This window comes from Hyperolius riggenbachi, chromosome 4 (genome assembly GCF_040937935.1).
Source record: "Hyperolius riggenbachi isolate aHypRig1 chromosome 4, aHypRig1.pri, whole genome shotgun sequence".
NCBI classification, from domain to species: domain Eukaryota; kingdom Metazoa; phylum Chordata; class Amphibia; order Anura; family Hyperoliidae; genus Hyperolius; species Hyperolius riggenbachi.
The window spans coordinates 6,577,128-6,600,783 of record NC_090649.1 but is presented as its reverse complement, the minus strand read 5'-3'; the positions used below and the strand labels follow the sequence as shown (position 1 = coordinate 6,600,783).

Sequence of the window (23,656 nt, the reverse complement as noted above, 5' to 3'; positions counted from 1 at the left end):
TGTGAATGCAATCTCAATCTTTATTATTGGCACACTGGGCTGATGATGTCACAGTGATGTCACAGTGAAGTCACTGATCCTCTCATCCTGTGATCTCTTGTGTCACCCCCCCGATCTGGTGCAACCTCAATCTGCAGATAACAGACACTTGTCAGATCATTGTTACCATTTGAAATAATGAAAGATACAGGAAAAGATGCTGGGAACAGTGTTGATTGCATTTTTGATTCTAGAATTTTTTTTCACCTAAATATGCGTACATGAAACAGAATTAAAAGGACTCCGAGCAGTGCAGAAACTATGGAAAAATGCATATCATTTTAAAAAGACTCTGTAACTTGAAAAAGATCCCCTGGGGGGTACTCACCTCGGGTGGGGGAAGCCTCCGGATCCTAATGAGGCTTCCCACGCCGTCCTGCGTCCCACGGGGGTCTCGCTGCAGCCCTCCGAACAGCCGGCGACAGACCCGACTGTAATTTCAATATTTACCTTTGCTGGCTCCAGCGGGGGCGCTGTGGCTGCATTCGGCTCCGAACTACACGGAAATACCCGATCTCCGTCGGGTCCGCTCCACTGCGCAGGCGCCGGAGACTTGCGCCTGCGCAGTAGAGCGGACCCGACGGCGATCGGGTATTTCCGCCTACTTTGGAGCCGACAGCCATCAGAGCGCCTGCGCAGGAGCCAGGAAGGTAAATATTGCATCACCGCTGTACGGAGGGCTACAGCGAGACCCCCGAGGGACGCAGGACGGCGTGGGAAGCCTCATTAGGATCCTGAGGCTTCCCCCACCCGAGGTGAGTACCCTCCAGGGGACGTTTTACCGTTACAGTTCCTCTTTAAAGCTCTCTTTCTCCTCTTTCCAATGATATATAAATCGTCGCCCTACGCCTTTTAGTTCTCACTATTTTTGTGATTGTAATTGCCGCGGCTGCGATTTCGATCGCAAAAATAGAGAAAACTAAAAGGCGTAGGGCCGTGGTTTAGGTGTCGTCAGAAAGAGGAGAAAGAGAGCTTTAAAATGATATCCATCTTTTCATAGTTTTTGCACTGCTCGGAGTCCCTTTAAAGAGACACTGAAGCAAAAAAATAAAAAAATAAAAAATGATATAATGAATTGGTTGTGTAGTACGGATAATTACTAGAACATTAGTAGCAAAGAAACTATTCTCTTGTTTTTATTTTCAGTTATAAAGTTTTTTATAACATTGCATTATTCTCTAATTTGCAGTTTACACACGACTCAGCATTCTATGGGCTTGATTCACAAAGCGGTGCTAACCTACTTAGCACGTCTAAAGTCTTTAGACACGCTAACCAGGGAGCTAAGTAGGTTAGCACCGGACTTCTCAATCAGATCGTGCGATAACTTTGCGCGCGTAAAGTTTTACGCGCGCTAAGTCCCATAGGCTTTAATGGGCACTTCGCGCGGTGCGCCCTGTGTTCTGTGCAGTACGCGCATAAAGTTTTACGCGCATAAAGTTTTGCGCGCGTAAAGTTTTATGCGCGAAAAGCTTGTTTAGACGTGCTAAGGGGGTTTTCACAGGCCTGCTAACAGTTAGCACCGCTTTGTGAATCAAGCCCTAAATGATTTTACAGAGCAGCCTACTGAACTATTGAACTATTCTCTGCAGAAAAACAAACAATACATTGACAGACTCTTGAGATAATAAGCTTCAGAATACAGAGCTCTCTGTAACTTTGAAAGTTGTAGAGCTCAATGGGCTCGATTCAGTAAATGGTGCTAACCCAGTTAGCACGCCTAAAGGCTTTGGGCGTGCTGCTAACTAGGGTGCTAAGTAGTTAGCACATACAAACTACTTAGAACTGTAGTTAGCACATGCAAACTTAGCACCGTAGTTAGGACATGCAAACTACTACTTAGCACCGTGCTAACTAGGGTGCTAATCTCCATGGTTAGATACCCCTGGTCTTGCTAATTATGATCTTGTAAAAGATAGAATATTTGAAAATTTAAATTCAATATGAGCTCTATATATTATGTGACGATCATTATATTATTGTTAAAGAGACACTGAAGCGAAAAAAATATATGATATAGTGAATTGTTTGTGTACTATGAATAATTACTAGAAGATTAGCAGCAAAGAAAATATTCTCATACTTTTATTTTCAGGTATATAGTGTTTTTCTAACATTGCATGATTCTATAATATGTGCAGATTACACAACACTCAGCATTCAAAATGAGTCTTTCAGAGCAGTCTGTGAAGTAATGAACTCTCCTCTGGCAGAGGAAAAGTAAACAGTTCACTTACAGTTGAGATAATATAAGTCAGATAACAGCCCTCTCCACGACTAGTCGGAGAGCTTAATGGCTTGTTTGCATAGAGATAACAACTGGAGTTTCTCAACTCTTCCTGTACTGGAAACAATTAAGCTGTCCACTAACGGTCCAATTTCTAGCGAAAAATCGTTTGAGCGATCAGAAATTCTGATCGGATTGGTTGTAAATAATCTCCATTGGTGGACACAATCGATTATGAACGAGTGAAAAAAATGTCGCCCGAATGAATTTTCGTCGAACGAAAATTTGGATTTTCTTGTTGGTCGTGATAGATAGGAAGCAATGATTGGTTAGATGATGGTGTAGTGAACGATTTTTCGTCCGATCAGAATTTCTGATCGCTCGAACGATTTTTTGCTAGAAATTGGACCGTTAGTGGCCAGCATCTGACTGATGTATCTGATCTTAATGTTTTATTTCTTAGCTGTACTACACATACAAATCAAAATATCATCATTTTTTTTTTCGCTTCAGTGTCTCTTTAACAATACCTCTCATCTTCCACAGTGATAATTGATGCTGAAGCTACTGTTGGAAAAGTTAGGAGGCGCACTGCTACACTCCATATTCTGTCATATGTTCCTTTTCTTAGTTGAATAAACACTGATTTAAAAAAAAAAAAAAAAAAAAACTAGGGTGCTAAGTAGTTTACATGTGCTAACTGTGGTGCTAAGTAGTTTACATGTGCTAACTATGGTGATAAGTAGTTTGCATGTGCTAACTACTTAGCATGTGCAAAGCATGTTAGCACATGCAAAGTGGCTTTTCACTGGCGTGCTAACACTTAGCACCCTTTTCTGAATCAAGCCCATTGGCTCTTTTGCATAGATAACAACTGGAGTTTCTTAAAGGAGTTATCAGGCAAATTCACAAAAAAAGCTTTACTCACCTGGGGCTTTCTCCAGCCCCTAGCATCCGACTGTCCCACGCTGACCGCTCCGCTCTCCGCTGCCGTCCCGGTCTCTCTGCACGTTGCAGAGGTGACCCCGAGGTAGTCCTTAATGTGCCTGCGCAAACCGCTGCTGTCAATCAAGCCCATGTTGTATGCGGCTTACTGTGCAGGCCTAGAGGTTGCCAGGTGCTGTCTGTGGCAATATTACAGCTTTTAAAGGATACCCGAAGACGAAGTGACATGTGACATGATGTGATAGACATGGGTATGTACAGTGCCCAGCACACAATTAACTATGCTGTGTATCTTTTTTTCTTTCTCTGCCTGAAAGAGTTAAATATCAGGTATGTAAGTGGCTGACTCAGTCCTGACTCAGACAGGAAGTGACTACAGTGTGACCCTCACTGATAAGAAATTTCCCTTTTTATCTCTTTCTTGCTCTCAGAAGCCATTTTCTGCTAGGAAAGTGTTTTATAGTTGGAATTTCTTACAAGTGAGACACTGTAGTCACTTCCTGTCTGAGTCAGGACTGAGTCAGCCACTTACATGCCTGATATTTAACTCTTTCAGGCAGAGAAATAAAAAAAGGAACACAGCCTAGTTATTTGTGCGCTTGGCACTGTACATACCCATGTCTATCTCATCATGTCACATGTCACCTCGGGTATCCTTTAATGCACCAAACACCAAATCCCTCCCTATCTCAGCATTTTCACATACAACAGGTCTCCAGCTTGATGGACCGACTGTTCTATCAGTAGAAGAGGAGCAGGTCCAGAGGTGGGTGAACATTTTCACATTGTCAGCCTCCATGTCTCACAGGGCTATATAGCTGGGACATGTTTCTGTGACACTGAGCTGCACTTCACTCACCAGGAATACATGACAGGGGAGCAGGAGTTGCCACAGGGCCTGGGGCAGCATTTCCAAGTGCCCTCACACTCATCATCTGAAGAGCAACTGGAGGTGTCCATCTTTCGGCAAGACTGTAATTCCTCCATGGAAGGCGGAGCACAAAACCCAGGCCTCGTACCTGAGTGCACATACAATATTGTCATAACAAATACACAGAAATGTATACATTGTCCTCTGTAACTCTAGTATACCTCTTCCTCACCCTCTCCATCATCAATAATGACAGAAAAAGAGCTTATATGCCACATCATGTCCCCTGCCACAGTGTCACATCATGTCCCCTGCCAATATGTCACATCATGTCTCCTGCCACTATGTCACATCATGTCCCCTGCCACTATGTCACATCATGTCCCTTGTCACTATGTCACATCATGTCCCCTGCCACTATGTCACATCATGTCCCCTGCCACTATGTCACATCATGTCCCCTGCCACTATGTCACATCATGTCCCCTGCCCCTATGTCACATCATGTCTCCTGCCGCTATGTCACATCATGTCCCCTGCCACTATGTCACATCATGTCCCCTGCCACTATGTCACATCATGTCCCCTGCCCCTATGTCACATCATGTCCCCTGCCACTATGTCACATCATGTCTCCTGCCACTATGTCACATCATGTCTCCTGCCACTATGTCACATCATGTCCCCTGCCACTGTGTCACATCATGTCCCCTGCCCCTATGTCACATCATGTCTCCTGCCGCTATGTCACATCATGTCCCCTGCCACTATGTCACATCATGTCCCCTGCCACTATGTCACATCATGTCCCCTGCCCCTATGTCACATCATGTCCCCTGCCACTATGTCACATCATGTCCCCTGCCACTGTGTCACATCATGTCCCCTGCCACTGTGTCACATCATGTCCCCTGCCACTATGTCACATCATGTCCCCTGCCACTATGTCACATCATGTCCCCTGCCCCTATGTCACATCATGTCCCCTGCCACTATGTCACATCATGTCTCCTGCCACTATGTCACATCATGTCTCCTGCCACTATGTCACATCATGTCCCCTGCCACTGTGTCACATCATGTCCCCTGCCTCTATGTCACATCATGTCCCCTGCCACTATGTCACATCATGTCTCCTGCCACTATGTCACATCATGTCTCCTGCCACTATGTCACATCATGTCCCCTGCCACTGTGTCACATCATGTCCCCTGCCACTATGTCACATCATGTCCCCTGCCACTATGTCACACCATGTCCCCTGCCGCTATGTCACATTATGTCCCCTGCCACTATGTCACATCATGTCCCCTGCCACTGTGTCACATCATGTCCCCTGCCTCTATGTCACATCATGTCCCCTGCCACTATGTCACACCATGTCCCCTGCCGCTATGTCACATTATGTCCCCTGCCACTATGTCACATCATGTCCCCTGCCACTATGTCACATCATGTCCCCTGCCACTGTGTCACATCATGTCCCCTGCCACTATGTCACATCATGTCCCCTGCCACTGTGTCACATCATGTCCCCTGCCACTATGTCACATCATGTCCCCTGCCCCTATGTCACATCATGTCCCCTGCCACTATGTCACATCATGTCTCCTGCCACTATGTCACATCATGTCTCCTGCCGCTATGTCACATCATGTCCCCTGCCGCTAAGTCACATCATGTCCCCTGCCACTATGTCACATCATGTCTCCTGCCACTATGTCACATCATGTCCCCTGCCACTATGTCACATCATGTCCCCTGCCACTATGTCACATCATGTCTCCTGCCACTATGTCACATTATGTCCCCTGCCACTATGTCACATCATGTCCCCTGCCACTATGTCACATCATGTCTCCTGCCACTATGTCACATCATGTCTCCTGCCACTATGTCACATCATGTCTCCTGCCACTATGTCACATCATGTCTCCTGCCACTATGTCACCTCATGTCCCCTGCCACTATGTCACATCATGTCCCCTGCCACTATGTCACATCATGTCCCCTGCCCCTATGTCACATCATGTCTCCTGCCACTATGTCACACCATGTCCCCTGCCGCTATGTCACATTATGTCTCCTGCCGCTATGTCACACCATGTCTCCTGCCACTATGTCACATCATGTCTCCTGCCACTATGTCACATCATGTCTCCTGCCACTATGTCACCTCATGTCCCCTGCCACTATGTCACATCAGGTCCCCTGCCCCTATGTCACATCATGTGCCCTGCCACTATGTCACACCATGTCTCCTGCCACTATGTCACATCATGTCCCCTGCCCCTATGTCACACCATGTCCCCTGCCACTATGTCACATCATGTCTCCTGCCACTATGTCACACCATGTCCCCTGCCACTATGTCACATCATGTCTCCTGCCGCTATGTCACATCATGTCTCCTGCCACTATGTCACATCATGTCTCCTGCCACTATGTCACCTCATGTCCCCTGCCACTATGTCACATCATGTCCCCTGCCACTATGTCACACCATGTCTCCTGCCACTATGTCACATCATGTCTCCTGCCACTATGTCACATCATGTCTCCTGCCACTATGTCACCTCATGTCCCCTGCCACTATGTCACATCATGTCCCCTGCCACTATGTCACATCATGTCCCCTGCCGCTATGTCACATCATGTCCCCTGCCACTATGTCACACCATGTCCCCTGCCACTATGTCACATCATGTCTCCTGCCACTATGTCACACCATGTCCCCTGCCGCTATGTCACATTATGTCTCCTGCCGCTATGTCACACCATGTCTCCTGCCACTATGTCACATCATGTCCCCTGCCACTATGTCACATCATGTCCCCTGCCACTATGTCACACCATGTCTCCTGCCTCTATGTCACATCATGTCCCCTGCCACTATGTCACACCATGTCTCCTGCCACTATGTCACATCATGTCTCCTGCCACTATGTCACACCATGTCCCCAGCCACTATGTCACATCATGTCCCCTGCCACTATGTCACACCATGTCTCCTGCCACTATGTCACATCATGTCTCCTGCCACTATGTCACATCATGTCTCCTGCCACTATGTCACCTCATGTCCCCTGTCACTATGTCACATCATGTCCCCTGCCACTATGTCACATCATGTCTCCTGCCACTATGTCACACCATGTCCCCTGCCACTGTGTCACATCATGTCCCCTGCCACTATGTCACATCATGTCTCCTGCCACTATGTCACATCATGTCTCCTGCCACTATGTCACATCATGTCTCCTGCCACTATGTCACCTCATGTCCCCTGTCACTATGTCACATCATGTCCCCTGCCACTATGTCACATCATGTCTCCTGCCACTATGTCACACCATGTCCCCTGCCACTGTGTCACATCATGTCCCCTGCCACTATGTCACATCATGTCCCCTGCCACTATGTCACACCATGTCTCCTGCCACTATGTCACATCATGTCTCCTGCCACTATGTCACCTCATGTCCCCTGTCACTATGTCACATCATGTCCCCTGCCACTATGTCACATCATGTCTCCTGCCACTATGTCACACCATGTCCCCTGCCACTGTGTCACATCATGTCCCCTGCCACTATGTCACATCATGTCTCCTGCCGCTATGTCACACCATGTCTCCTGCCACTATGTCACATCATGTCTCCTGCCACTATGTCACACCATGTCCCCAGCCACTATGTCACATCATGTCCCCTGCCACTATGTCACACCATGTCTCCTGCCACTATGTCACATCATGTCTCCTGCCACTATGTCACATCATGTCTCCTGCCACTATGTCACCTCATGTCCCCTGTCACTATGTCACATCATGTCCCCTGCCACTATGTCACATCATGTCTCCTGCCACTATGTCACACCATGTCCCCTGCCACTGTGTCACATCATGTCCCCTGCCACTATGTCACATCATGTCTCCTGCCACTATGTCACATCATGTCTCCTGCCACTATGTCACATCAAGTCCCCTGCCACTATGTCACATTATGTCTCCTGCCACTATGTCACACCATGTCTCCTGCCACTATGTCACATCATGTCTCCTGCCACTATGTCACATCAAGTCCCCTGCCCCTATGTCACATCATGTCCCCTGCCCCTATGTCACATCATGTCCCCTGCCACTGTGTCACATCATGTCTCCTGCCACTATGTCACATCAAGTCCCCTGCCCCTATGTCACATCATGTCCCCTGCCCCTATGTCACATCATGTCCCCTGCCACTGTGTCACATCATGTCTCCTGCCTCTATGTCACATCATGTCTCCTGCCACTATGTCACATCATGTCCCCTGCCACTATGTCACATCATGTCCCCTGCCACTATGTCACACCATGTCTCCTGCCACTATGTCACATCATGTCTCCTGCCACTATGTCACATCATGTCTCCTGCCACTATGTCACACCATGTCCCCTGCCGCTATGTCACACCATGTCCCCTGCCACTATGTCACATCATGTCCCCTGCCACTCTGTCACACAACGTCCCCTGCCACTATGTCACATCATGTCCCCTGCCACTATGTCACATCATATCTCCTGCCACTATGTCACATCATGTCCCCTGCCACTCTGTCACACAACGTCCCCTGCCACTATGTCACATCATGTCCCCTGCCGCTATGTCACATCATGTCCCCTGCCACTATGTCACATCATGTCCCCTGCCACTGTGTCACATCATGTCCTCTGCCACTATGTCACATTATGTCTCCTGCCACTAAGTCACATCATGTCCCCTGCCACTATGTAACATCATGTCCCCTGCCACTATGTCACATCATGTCCCCTGCCACTATGTCACATCATGTCCCCTGCCGCTATGTCACATCATGTCCCCTGCCACTATGTCACACCATGTCCCCTGCCACTATGTCACATCATGTCTCCTGCCACTATGTCACATCATGTCTCCTGCCACTATGTCACATCATGTCCCCTGCCGCTATGTCACATCATGTCCCCTGCCACTATGTCACATCATGTCCCCTGCCGCTATGTCACATCATGTCCCCTGCCGCTATGTCACATCATGTCCCCTGCCGCTATGTCACATCATGTCCCCTGCCACTATGTCACATCATGTCCCCTGCCACTATGTCACATCATGTCCCCTGCCACTATGTCACACCATGTCCCCTGCCACTATGTCACATCATGTCTCCTGCCACTATGTCACATCATGTCCCCTGCCACTGTGTCACATCATGTCCCCTGCCACTATGTCACATCATGTCCCCTGCCACTATGTCACACCATGTCTCCTGCCACTATGTCACACCATGTCCCCTGCCACTATGTCACATCATGTCCCCTGCCACTCTGTCACACAACGTCCCCTGCCACTATGTCACATCATGTCCCCTGCCACTATGTCACATCATATCTCCTGCCACTATGTCACATCATGTCTCCTGCCACTATGTCACATCATGTCCCCTGCCGCTATGTCACATCATGTCCCCTGCCACTATGTCACATCATGTCCCCTGCCACTATGTCACATCCTGTCTCCTGCCACTATGTCACATTATGTCTCCTGCCACTAAGTCACATCATGTCCCCTGCCACTATGTCACATCATGTCCCCTGCCACTATGTCACACCATGTCTCCTGCCTCTATGTCACATCATGTCCCCTGCCACTATGTAACATCATGTCCCCTGCCACTATGTCACATCATGTCCCCTGCCACTATGTCACACCATGTCCCCTGCCACTATGTCACATCATGTCTCCTGCCACTATGTCACATCATGTCTCCTGCTACTATGTCACATCATGTCCCCTGCCGCTATGTCACATCATGTCCCCTGCCACTATGTCACATCATGTCCCCTGCCACTATGTCACATCCTGTCTCCTGCCACTATGTCACATTATGTCTCCTGCCACTAAGTCACATCATGTCCCCTGCCTCTATGTCACATCATGTCCCCTGCCACTATGTAACATCATGTCCCCTGCCACTATGTCACATCATGTCTCCTGCCACTATGTCACATCATGTCCCCTGCCACTATGTCACATCATGTCCCCTGCCACTATGTCACATCATGTCCCCTGCCACTATGTCACATCATGTCCCCTGCCACTATGTCACATCATGTCCCCTGCCACTATGTCACATCATGTCTCCTGCCACTATGTCACATCATGTCCCCTGCCACTATGTCACACCATGTCCCCTGCCACTATGTCACATCATGTCTCCTGCCACTATGTCACACCATGTCTCCTGCCACTATGTCACACCATGTCCCCAGCCACTATGTCACATCATGTCCCCTGCCACTATGTCACATCATGTCCCCTGCCACTATGTCACATCATGTCCCCTGCCACTATGTCACATCATGTCTCCTGCCACTATGTCACATCATGTCCCCTGCCACTATGTCACATCATGTCCCCTGCCACTATGTCACATCATGTCCCCTGCCACTATGTCACACCATGTCCCCTGCCACTATGTCACATCATGTCTCCTGCCACTATGTCACATCATGTCTCCTGCCACTATATCACACCATCTCCCCTGCCGCTATGTCACATCATGTCCCCTGCCACTAAGTCACACCATGTCCCCTGCCACTATGTCACATCATGTCTCCTGCCACTATGTCACATCATGTCTCCTGCCACTATGTCACATCATGTCCCCTGCCGCTATGTCACATCATGTCCCCTGCCACTATGTCACATCATGTCCCCTGCCGCTATGTCACATCATGTCCCCTGCCGCTATGTCACATCATGTCCCCTGCCGCTATGTCACATCATGTCCCCTGCCACTATGTCACATCATGTCCCCTGCCACTATGTCACATCATGTCCCCTGCCACTATGTCACACCATGTCCCCTGCCACTATGTCACATCATGTCTCCTGCCACTATGTCACATCATGTCCCCTGCCACTGTGTCACATCATGTCCCCTGCCACTATGTCACATCATGTCCCCTGCCACTATGTCACACCATGTCTCCTGCCACTATGTCACACCATGTCCCCTGCCACTATGTCACATCATGTCCCCTGCCACTCTGTCACACAACGTCCCCTGCCACTATGTCACATCATGTCTCCTGCCACTATGTCACATCATATCTCCTGCCACTATGTCACATCATGTCTCCTGCCACTATGTCACATAATGTCCCCTGCCACTATGTCACATCCTGTCTCCTGCCACTATGTCACATTATGTCTCCTGCCACTAAGTCACATCATGTCCCCTGCCTCTATGTCACATCATGTCCCCTGCCACTATGTCACACCATGTCCCCTGCCACTCTGTCACACAACGTCCCCTGCCACTATGTCACACCATGTCCCCTGCCACTATGTCACATCATGTCTCCTGCCACTATGTCACATCATGTCCCCTGCCACTATGTCACATCCTGTCTCCTGCCACTATGTCACATTATGTCTCCTGCCACTAAGTCACATCATGTCCCCTGCCTCTATGTCACATCATGTCCCCTGCCACTATGTCACATCATGTCCCCTGCCACTATGTCACATCATGTCTCCTGCCACTATGTCACATCATGTCCCCTGCCACTATGTCACATCATGTCCCCTGCCACTGTGTCACATCATGTCCCCTGCCGCTATGTCACATCATGTCCCCTGCCGCTATGTCACATCATGTCCCCTGCCGCTATGTCACATCATGTCCCCTGCCACTATGTCACATCATGTCTCCTGCCACTATGTCACATCATGTCCCCTGCCACTATGTCACATCATGTCCCCTGCCACTATGTCACATCATGTCCCCTGCCACTATGTCACACCATGTCTCCTGCCACTATGTCACACCATGTCTCCTGCCACTATGTCACATCATGTCCCCTGCCACTATGTCACATCCTGTCTCCTGCCACTATGTCACGTCATGTCCCCTGCCACTATGTCACATCATGTCCCCTGCCACTATGTCACATCATGTCCCCTGCCACTATGTCACGTCATGTCCCCTGCCACTATGTCACATCATGTCCCCTGCCACTATGTCACACCATGTCTCCTGCCACTATGTCACATCATGTGCCCTGCCACTATGTCACACCATGTCCCCTGCCACTATGTCACATCATGTCCCCTGCCGCTATGTCACACCATGTCCCCTGCCACTATGTCACACCATGTCCCCTGCCACTATGTCACATCATGTCCCCTGCCACTATGTTACATCATGTCTCCTGCCACTATGTCACACCATGTCCCCTGCCACTATGTCACATCATGTGCCCTGCCACTATGTCACATCATGTGCCCTGCCACTATGTCACCTCATGTCCCCTGCCACTATGTCACACCATGTCCCCTGCCACTATGTCACATCATGTCTCCTGCCACTATGTCACATTATGTCCCCTGCCACTATGTCACATCATGTCCCCTGCCACTATGTCACATCATGTCCCCTGCCACTATGTCACATCATGTCCCCTGCCACTATGTCACATCATGTCTCCTGCCACTATGTCACATCATGTCCCCTGCCACTATGTCACATCATGTCTCCTGCCACTATGTCACATCATGTCCCCTGCCACTATGTCACACCATGTCCCCTGCCACTATGTCACATCATGTCCCCTGCCACTATGTCACATCATGTCTCCTGCCACTATGTCACATCATGTCTCCTGCCACTATGTCACATCATGTCCCCTGCCACTATGTCACATCATGTCTCCTGCCGCTATGTCACATCATGTCTCCTGCCACTATGTCACATCATGTCCCCTGCCACTATGTCACATCATGTCTCCTGCCACTATGTCACATCATGTCCCCTGCCACTATGTCACATCATGTCCCCTGCCACTATGTCACATCATGTCTCCTGCCACTATGTCACATCATGTCCCCTGCCACTATGTCACATCATGTCCCCTGCCACTATGTCACATCATGTCCCCTGCCACTATGTCACATCATGTCTCCTGCCACTATGTCACATCATGTCCCCTGCCACTATGTCACATCATGTCTCCTGCCACTATGTCACATCATGTCCCCTGCCACTATGTCACACCATGTCCCCTGCCACTATGTCACACCATGTCCCCTGCCACTATGTCACATCATGTCCCCTGCCACTATGTCACACCATGTCCCCTGCCATTATGTTACATCGTGTCCCCTGTCGCTATGTCACATCATGTCCCCTGCCACTATGTCACATCCTTTCTCCTGCCACTATGTCACATCATGTCTCCTGCCGCTATGTCACATCATGTCCCCTGCCACTATGTCACATTATGTCCCCTGCCACTATGTCACATCATGTCCCCTATGTCACATCATGTCTCCTGCCTCTATGTCACATCATGTCCCCTGCCACTATGTCACACCATGTCCCCTGCCATTATGTTACATCGTGTCCCCTGTCGCTATGTCACATCATGTCCCCTGCCACTATGTCACATCCTTTCTCCTGCCATTATGTCACATCATGTCTCCTGCCGCTATGTCACATCATGTCCCCTGCCACTATGTCACATTATGTCCCCTGCCACTATGTCACATCATGTCCCCTATGTCACATCATGTCTCCTGCCTCTATGTCACATCATGTCCCCTGCCACTATGTCACATCATGTCCCCTGCCACTATGTCACATCATGTCTCCTGCCACTATGTCACATCATGTCTCCTGCCGCTATGTCACATCATGTCCCCTGCCGCTAAGTCACATCATGTCCCCTGCCACTATGTCACATCATGTCCCCTGCCACTATGTCACATCATTTCCCCTGCCACTATGTCACATCATGTCTCCTGCCACTATGTCACATCATGTCCCCTGCCGCTAAGTCACATCATGTCCCCTGCCACTATGTCACATCATGTCTCCTGCCACTATGTCACATCATGTCTCCTGCCGCTATGTCACATCATGTCCCCTGCCGCTAAGTCACATCATGTCCCCTGCCACTATGTCACATCATGTCTCCTGCCACTATGTCACATCATGTCCCCTGCCACTATGTCACATCATGTCCCCTGCCACTATGTCACATCATGTCTCCTGCCGCTATGTCACATCATGTCTCCTGCCGCTATGTCACATCATGTCCCCTGCCCCTATGTCACATCATGTCCCCTGCCCCTATGTCACATCATGTCCCCTGCCGCTATGTCACATCATGTCCCCTGCCGCTATGTCACATCATGTCCCCTGCCACTATGTCACATCATGTCCCCTGCCACTATGTCACATCATGTCCCCTGCCGCTATGTCACATCATGTCCCCTGCCGCTATGTCACATCATGTCCCCTGCCACTATGTCACATCATGTCCCCTGCCACTATGTCACATCATGTCTCCTGCCACTATGTCACATAATGTCCCCTGCCACTATGTCACACCATGTCCCCTGCCACTATGTCACATCATGTCCCCTGCCGCTATGTCACATCATGTCTCCTGCCACTATGTCACATCATGTCCCCTGCCGCTATGTCACATCATGTCCCCTGACACTATGTCACATCATGTCCCCTGCCCCTATGTCACATCATGTCCCCTGCCCCAATGTCACATCATGTCCCCTGACACTATGTCACATCAGGTCCCCTGCCCCTATGTCACATCATGTCCCCTGACACTATGTCACATCATGTCCCTCATGTCTCTTGCCACTATGTCACATCATGTCCCCTGCCACTATGTCACATCATGTCCCCTGACACTATGTCACATCATGTCCCTCATGTCCCCTGCCACTATGTCACATCATGTCCCCTGCCACTATGTCACATCATGTCTCCTGCCACTATGTCACATGTCTCCTGCCGCTATGCCACATCATGTCCCCTGCCACTATGTCACATCATGTCCCCTGCCGCTAAGTCACATCATGTCCCCTGCCACTATGTCACATCATGTCTCCTGCCACTATGTCACATCATGTCCCCTGCCACTATGTCACATCATGTCTCCTGCCACTATGTCACATCATGTCCCCTGCCGCTATGTCACATCATGTCCCCTGCCACTATGTCACATCATGTCCCCTGCCACTATGTCACATCATGTTCTCTGCCACTATGTCACATCATGTCCCCTGACACTATGTCACATCATGTCCCCTGCCACTATTTCACATCATGTCCCCTGCCGCTATGTCACATCATGTCTCCTGCCGCTATGTCACATCATGTCCCCTGCCACTATGTCACATCATGTCCCCTGCCCCTATGTCACATCATGTCCCCTGGCACTATGTCACATCATGTCTCCTGCCGCTATGTCACATCATGTCACATCATGTCCCCTGCCACTATGTCACATCATGTCCCCTGCCCCAATGTCACATCATGTCCCCTGCCACTATGTCACATCATGTCCCCTGCCACTATGTCACATCATGTCCCCTGCCGCTATGTCACACCATGTCTCCTGCCACTATGTCACATCATGTCCCCTGCCACTATGTCACATCATGTCCCCTGCCGCTATGTCACACCATGTCTCCTGCCACTATGTCACATCATGTCCCCTGCCACTATGTCACATCATGTCCCCTGCCACTATGTCACATCATGTCCCCTGCCACTGTGTCACATCATGTCCCCTGCCACTATGTCACATCATGTCTCCTGCCACTATGTCACATCATGTCCCCTGCCACTATGTCACATCATGTCCCCTGCCACTGTGTCACATCATGTCCCCTGTCACTATGTCACATCATGTCCCCTGCCACTGTGTCACATCATGTCCCCTGTCACTATGTCACATCATGTCTCCTGGCACTATGTCACATCATGTCTCCTGCCGCTATGTCACATCATGTCCCCTGCCGCTATGTCACATCATGTCACATCATGTCCCCTGCCGCTATGTCACATCATGTCCCCTGCCCCAATGTCACATCATGTCCCCTGCCACTATGTCTAATATTACTCACTTTTGACGGGGGGAGTGCAGTAGTTCTCACAGTTGTATCGGCAGCACTTCTGATCTCCATCACAGTTTTTGTGCTCCTCACAGGCTTCAGTGTTTATTGATGGACAAGGTTTGTTGGTGAACATGTCCCACGTGGGTGGAAATACGGGACAATCTCCATCTGTTTCCTCTGAACAAGGCAATATATTGTTAGATTGTATGTATATTTCACTTCATGACATACTGCTTCATCTTACACATACTGAACCCCGGTAGTGACCCGCCCGGCCCGCCCACCCCAAGAAACGGGCCTGTGTGAATATACTGTAGGCTCAGCACAGAGGGGTTAGAAAGCATGACAGAAGCCCATACATGCTCATACACATTCACAAGCACAAGCCTACAGTACACAAGCATAGCGGGATAAAACTAGCGCATGCCTGCTAGACCCAGTCCTGTCAGTGTAGCCTGCGCTCTTAAAGTGAGCCAGAGACAAAGCACCCTCATGTATGTTACCATATATATCAGTGGGAACATTAGAGAAAACACCTATCCTGCTCTCGGTTTCATCCTTCACTGCTCAGCCTGCTTGTTATCAGCCCTGATAAAATCCCTGACTGAGCATTCAGTCTGGCTTTGCTGAGGAATCATTATAGCTGAGTCTGCCTTCTCTGATGTCTTTTCAAGCCCAAGCCTGCCCTCTTCTGGCTCTGCTATAATGACTCAGCTATAATGATTCCTGAGCAAAGCCAGACTGAATGCCCAGTCGGGGAATTTATTAGGGCTGATAACAGGCGGGCTGAGCAGTGAAGAATGAAACAGAAAGAAGGGTAGGCTTTTTCTCTAATGTTACTGATATATTTAAATATATGGTAAAACACATGAGGGTGCTTTGTCTCTGGTTCACTTTAAGTTACGTGTGATCCTAACAACTGCTGGGTGATGTGCTGTAGCGCGACCTCCATACTTCACTAGGGCGGCTGCTACTGCGTTAATTAACATAGTAGCAGTCATGTTAGTGACGTGCCTGGGGCAGCACCTCTAGTCCACCAGACAGAGAGATATGAAAGTACACATACAGAAAGATGATGGGAGGAGTTTGTAGTTACCATACTGAGGCCTCAGGCACTTCATGCCACAGAAGGGGCAGCATCTCTAGTCCTCCAGACAGAGAGATATGAAAAGTACACATACAGAAATATGATGGGAGGAGTTTATAGTCACCATACTGAGGCCTCAGGCTCTGCATGCCACAGAAGGGGCAGCACCTCTAGTCCACCAGACAGAGAGATATGAAAGTACACATACAGAAAGATGATGGGAGGAGTTTGTAGTTACCATACTGAGGTCTCAGGCTCTTCATGCCACAGAAGGGGCAGCACCTCTAGTCCACCAGACAGAGAGATATGAAAGTACACATACAGAAAGATGATGGGAGGAGTTTGTAGTTACCATACTGAGGCCTCAGGCTCTTCATGCCACAGAAGGGGCAGCACCTCTAGTCCACCAGACAGAGAGATATGAAAGTACACATACAGAAAGATGATGGGAGGAGTTTGTAGTTACCATACTGAGGTCTCAGGCTCTTCATGCCACAGAAGGGGCAGCACCTCTAGTCCACCAGACAGAGAGTTGAGAAAGTACAGATACAGAAATATGATGGGAGGAGTTTGTAGTTACCATACTGAGGTCTCAGGCTCTGCATGCCACAGCAGGGGCAGTACCTCTAGTCCTCTAGATGGAGAGATACGAAGGTAGAAATACAGAAAGATGATGGGAGGAGTTTGTAGTTACCATACTGAGGCCTCAGGCACTTCATGCCACAGAAGGGGCAGCATCTCTAGTCCACCAGACAGAGAGATTAGGAAGTACAGATACAGAAATATGATGGGAGGAATTTGTAGTTACCATACTGAGGCCTCAGGCTCTGCATGCCACAGAAGGGGCAGCACCTCTAGTCCACCAGATGGAGAGATGAGAAAGTACACATACAGAAAGATGATGGGAGGAGTTTGTAACTACCATACTGAGGCCTCAGGCACTTCATGCCACAGAAGGGGCAGCACCTCTAGTCCACCAGATGGAGAGATGAGAAAGTACACATACAGAAAGGTGATGGGAGGAGTTTGTAGTTACCATACTGAGGTCTCAGGCTCTGCATGCCACAGCAGGGGCAGTACCTCTAGTCCTCCAGACGGAGAGATAAGAATGTAGAAATACAGAAAGATGATGGGAGGAGTTTGTAGTTACCATACTGAGGCCTCAGGCACTTCATGCCACAGAAGGGGCAGCATCTCTAGTCCTCCTGACAGAGAGATATGAAAGTACACATACAGAAATATGATGGGAGGAGTTTGTAGTCACCATACTGAGGCCTCAGGCTCTGCATGCCACAGAAGGGGCAGCACCTCTAGTCCTCCAGACAGAGAGATAAGAAAGTACAAATACAGAAAGATGATGGGAGGAGTTTGTAGTTACTGAGGCCTCAGGTACCACAGAAGGGGCAGCACCTCTAGTCCACCAGATGGAGAGATGAGAAAATACAAATACAGAAAGATGATGGGAGGAGTTTTTAGTTACCATACTGAGGCCTCAGGCTCTTCATGCCACAGAAGGGGCAGCACCTCTAGTCCTCCAGACAGAGAGATATGAAAGTACACATACATAAAGATGATGGGAGGAGTTTGTAGTTACCATACTGAGGCCTCAGGCTCTGCATGCCACAGAAGGGGCAGCACCTCTAGTCCTCCAGACAGAGAGATATGAAAGTACACATACATAAAGATGATGGGAGGAGTTTGTAGGTACTATACTAAGGCCTCAGGCTCTGCATGCCACAGAAGGGGCAGTACCTCTAGTCCTCCAGACGGAGAGATAAGAAAGTAGAAATACAGAAAGATGATGGGAGAAGTTTGTAGTTACCATACTGAGGCATCAGGCACTTCATGCCCCAGAAGGGGCAGCACCTCTAGTCCTCCTGACAGAGAGATATGAAAGTACACATACAGAAAGATGATGTGAGGACTGTGCAGTTACCATACTGAGGCCTCAGGCTCTGCATGCCACAGAAGGGGCAGTACCTCTAGCCCACCAGACAGAGAGATATGAAAGTACACATACATAAAGATGATGGGAGGAGTTTGTAGTTACCATACTGAGGTCTCAGGCTCTGCATGCCACAGAAGGGGCAGCACCTCTAGTCCACCAGACAGAGAGATATGAAAGTACACATACAGAAAGATGATGTGAGGACTGTGCAGTTACCATACTGAGGCCTCAGGCTCTGCATGCCACAGAAGGGGCAGCACCTCTAGTCCTCCAGACAGAGAGATATGAAAGTACACATACATAAAGATGATGGGAGGAGTTTGTAGGTACCATACTAAGGCCTCAGGCTCTGCATGCCACAGAAGGGGCAGTACCTCTAGTCCTCCAGACGGAGAGATAAGAAAGTAGAAATACAGAAAGATGATGGGAAAAGTTTGTAGTTACCATACTGAGGCATCAGGCACTTCATGCCCCAGAAGGGGCAGCACCTCTAGTCCTCCTGACAGAGAGATATGAAAGTACACATACAGAAAGATGATGTGAGGACTGTGCAGTTACCATACTGAGGCCTCAGGCTCTGCATGCCACAGAAGGGGCAGTACCTCTAGCCCACCAGACAGAGAGATATGAAAGTACAGATACAGAAATATGATGGGAGGCGTTTGTAGTTACCATACTGAGGCCTCAGACTTTTTTTGTTTTAAAAACACTTTTCTTTTATTGGTCGGATGAAATATGCTAATTTTTTGAGATAGGAAATGTGGGTTTTCATGAGCTGTATGCCAAAATCGTCAATATTAATACAATAAAAGGCTTGAATTACTTCAGTTGTGTGTATTAGAATCTAAAATATATGAAAGTCTAATGTTTATCAGTACATTACAGAAAATAATGAACTTTATCGCAATATGCTAATTTTTTGAGAAGATCCTGTATATAAGCTATGTAGCTCAAAATAAAAATGTGAGACTGTTTTCTTTGCTACTAATGTTCCATGAATTATCTGTGTTACACATACAATACATTATCTCATAAGGTTTTTTTTTTTTTTTTTTTTGCTTTAGTGTCATTTTAACCCCCAAACCCATTTCCACTGCCCTTCAGGCTTCACAGGCCTGGATATTGTTGTTACTAAGATTGCACCAAATCAACCATTTATCGGATCATCAAGAACTTAAAGGAGCGAGGTGCAATTGTTGTGAAGAAGGCTTCAGGGCAACCAGAATAAAAGTCCAGCAAGCACCAAGGCCATCTCCTAACGATGGTTCAGTTGTGGGGTCTGGGGGCCACCAGTGCAGAGCTTGCTCAGGAATGACGGCAGGCAGGTGTGAGCGCTTCTGCACAACCGGGAGGGGAAGACTTTTTGAGGATGGCCACGTGTCAAGAAGAGCAGCAAAGAAGCTACTTCTCCCAAAAAAGAAAAAATGAAAGCAGGGCTGATATTCTGCAAAAAGTACAGGTATCGGACTGCTGAGGAATGGGGCAAAGTCATTTCCTCTGATAAAAAAAACAAAACAAAAAAAAAGGTGAGCGCTACCACCAGTCTTATCTCAAACCAACAGTAAAGCATCCTCGGTCCATTCATGTGTGGGGCTGCTTCTTGCGTACATATATTCCTGGTGTTGAGCTGGGCGCAGGGAGAAGCCAAGATACAGCTCCTGCATGCGGCAAAGTAGGGGAATATAACAGATATATTCCCCTACGCATTACCTAGCCTGTCCTCTAGTGGTGTAATTCAGGGTTGGGCAATTGCCGGCACCCAAATTAGAGGGTTTTCCGCGAAATTCTCCCTGTGCTGCTCTAGCTATAATTAACATTACGTCTATGGCAGTGCCCAAAGCAGGCACTGTGCTCCTCGGGCCAGACCCTGAGAAAACACATCTCGCTGCTTCTCATCCATGGGAGTGGGCTCACCACAGCCAGGAAAAAAGAATGGCACCAAAACATCCTCAGACAGCAACGTCTTCCAACCATTGGAGAACAATGCCTTTTCCAGCATGGTGGAGTGTCGTGCCATAAGGCCAAAGTGATAACTGAGGGGCTTGGGGAGCAGAACATTGGAATTGTGGGTCCATGGCCAGGAAACTCCCCAGACCTTAATCCCATTGAGAGCTTTAGGTCAATCTTCAAGAGGAGGGTGGACAAACAAACCCACAAATTCTGAAAAACTCCCAGCATTGACTATGAAAGAATGGGTTGCCATCAGTCAGGGATTGGCCCAGAAGTTGGCTGACAGCAGCATGTCAGGGCGAACGGAAGTGGTCTTGAAAAAGAAAGGCCAACGATGCCAATATTGACTCTTTGCATAAATGTGATTATTTTTATTATTTAGTATGTATATAGCACTGAAATCTCCCACAGCGCTGTACAGAGTACTGTATATTGTCTTGTCTCTTAACTGTCCCTCAGAGGAGCTCACAATCTAATCCTACCACAGTCATATGCGATGTAACTGTAGATAACAGCCTTTAAAACTGAAAAGATGCTTGTCATTATACATCAATACAACACATAAACAACTGACAAAAAGATCTAAAGACACTAAAGCAGAAAACTTTGTGAAAAACAGTATTTTTGTCATTCTCAAAGCTTCTGGCCATGACTGTAAGCAGACACCCCCTCCCCCTATCCTTTCCCCAGCCTACAACCATAAATAACAGACAAGTCTATAATTTGCTACAGCTAGCATTGGAGGTTTACTGCCTCAACTGCTAACCCCTGTGTCTCCTTCCCTATTGTTTCCTCCTCACTACACTCTAGAATCTAGCATAAATTGCAGCAAAATAAGAAAAACTAGGAGGAGGTCCCTGCCCCTGCAAGCTTACAATCTAGAGTCTAGATTGTAAGCTTGCAGGGGCAGGGACCTCCTCCTAGTTTTTCTTATTTTGCTGCAATTTATCATATGAACGTGTACCAATTTTCCAATTTTAGTGATGTTACAAAGTACACATCAGCTATGTATGTATTTGTATTGCTGGATGCCCTGACTGTATAGAGTTCTGAGCCTCTCATGTACCTCTGTCCACCAATATTCGTATTGTACTATATGCAGCACCATGGAAGATGTTAACAATATATGAATCAAAGAGTAATAATAATACACCCTCCCCCCCCCCCCCCCCCCCCCCGTACACAAATATACTTAAGGTCCGTACACACGCCGGACTGGAGGCAACGATGGGTCCGTCGTCACCTCCCGCTGGGTGGGCGTTCCAGTGACAGGCCGGCGTGTGTACAGTCTGTCTGCAGACTGATACAGCTGTTTCTGAGCGATACGCCCGGCGGATCGCTCAGAAACAGCCGTATCAGCGGATCGCTCAGAAACAGCCGTATCAGTCCGCAGACAGACTGTACACACGCCGGACTGTCTGCAGAAAACACGCCCAGCAGGAGGTGACGACGGACCCGTCGTGGCCTCCAGTCCGGCGTGTGTACGGACCTTTAGGAAGACCTTTCCCCCTACCTTTTCCTCTAAACCAACAAAATAATCTTGTGCAACAAGATAATAGGATAACAGAGGTGCCAACAGGATAAAAAACACTAAAAGAACTTAAAAACCCATCTTGGTAATGGAGGAGGCAGTGGTGGACTTACCCCCTCCATGCAGAACATACGACTGTGGATTTTCAGTCAAAACAATATTATTGGATACTCCAAATAAAGTACACCGTGTTTCGTGGGATACAACCCAGCTTCATCAGGCAATAACAAACAGAAGTAAATAGCATCTGCCAGTATCACCAATGCTGAGCGCCTCTGTCTGAAACGCATTGCACATTATTTGGAGTATCCAATAAAATTGTTTTGACTGAAAATCCACAGTCGTGTGTTCTGCTTGGAGGCGGCAAGTCCACCACTGTCTCCTCTATTACCAAGATGGGTTTTTAAGTTCTTTTAGTGTTTTTTATCCTGTTGGAGCCTCTTTTATCCTATTATCTACATCACGTCCACCCTTGGTGGAGGATTGTACCCTTCCTTCTACTATAGAGAGCGACTTTTTAATGCTGAGTGGGGTCAGGACAATCTCCCCACCTGCTTTGGGGGGGGGGGGGGGTTAGAGGTAACAACAGTCAGTCGTCCAAACAGTGTACTGTTGCTATTGTTACGAATTGTAGCAAAAAATTTGACAACTGAAAGATGTGCAATAATAGTCTTGCATATTACTCTTACAGATGCTTATTGATCATAATGGAGGAATTAAAGGTTAGTAATAATAATAATAATAACAATAATAATAATAATGTAACCTCCATCATTGGGCTCAGATGAGTCGGCCGCCACTTGCAGCAGAACGAGTCCCAGGACCAGGAGTAAAGCTGCTGCCCTCATTTCTGCTCTCCGATGTGGTTGGTTAAGTCCCAACTCTACCGGCTCTCTTATATACATTTCCTTCCCAGAGTGACAGTGGGCAGGGCAGAGACAGAAGCCAAATATTAACTGGTGTATCCAGTTCTTCAGTAAATCCCGGCAATGACCTCACAACAATAATTATATGGGATACGTGTTGTGCAGTTGTGCCAGGGAATTGGGCTTTAGACCTGGAACCCACTAGCGGCACTTTTCTGAGCGCTTTGCGATTTGAGAAGCT

At 48.3% G+C, this 23,656-nt stretch overlaps 1 protein-coding gene across 1 annotated transcript; it reads right to left on the bottom strand.

Moving 5' to 3' along the window:
• On the bottom strand, positions 1-23,419 carry LOC137570300 (omwaprin-c-like). Its single transcript, XM_068278932.1, has 4 exons — positions 23,316-23,419; positions 16,043-16,210; positions 4,071-4,230; positions 1-131 (listed from the first exon to the last, which is right to left on the bottom strand). Coding segments are annotated over exons 1-4 (411 nt in total). The 5' UTR covers positions 23,398-23,419; the 3' UTR covers positions 1-130.
• Positions 23,420-23,656: the final 237 nt, after the last annotated feature.

Coding starts and splice junctions, on each gene's coding strand:
- LOC137570300 (XM_068278932.1), bottom strand. CDS start 23,397: ATGAGGGCAGCAGCTTTACTCCTGGTCCTGGGACTCGTTCTGCTGCAA. Junction 16,211..23,315: donor ATCTGAGCCCAATGATGGAG/GTTACATTATTA, acceptor TGCCTTGTTCAG/AGGAAACAGATGGAGATTGT. Junction 4,231..16,042: donor CTGCACTCCCCCCGTCAAAA/GTGAGTAATATT, acceptor ATGTGCACTCAG/GTACGAGGCCTGGGTTTTGT.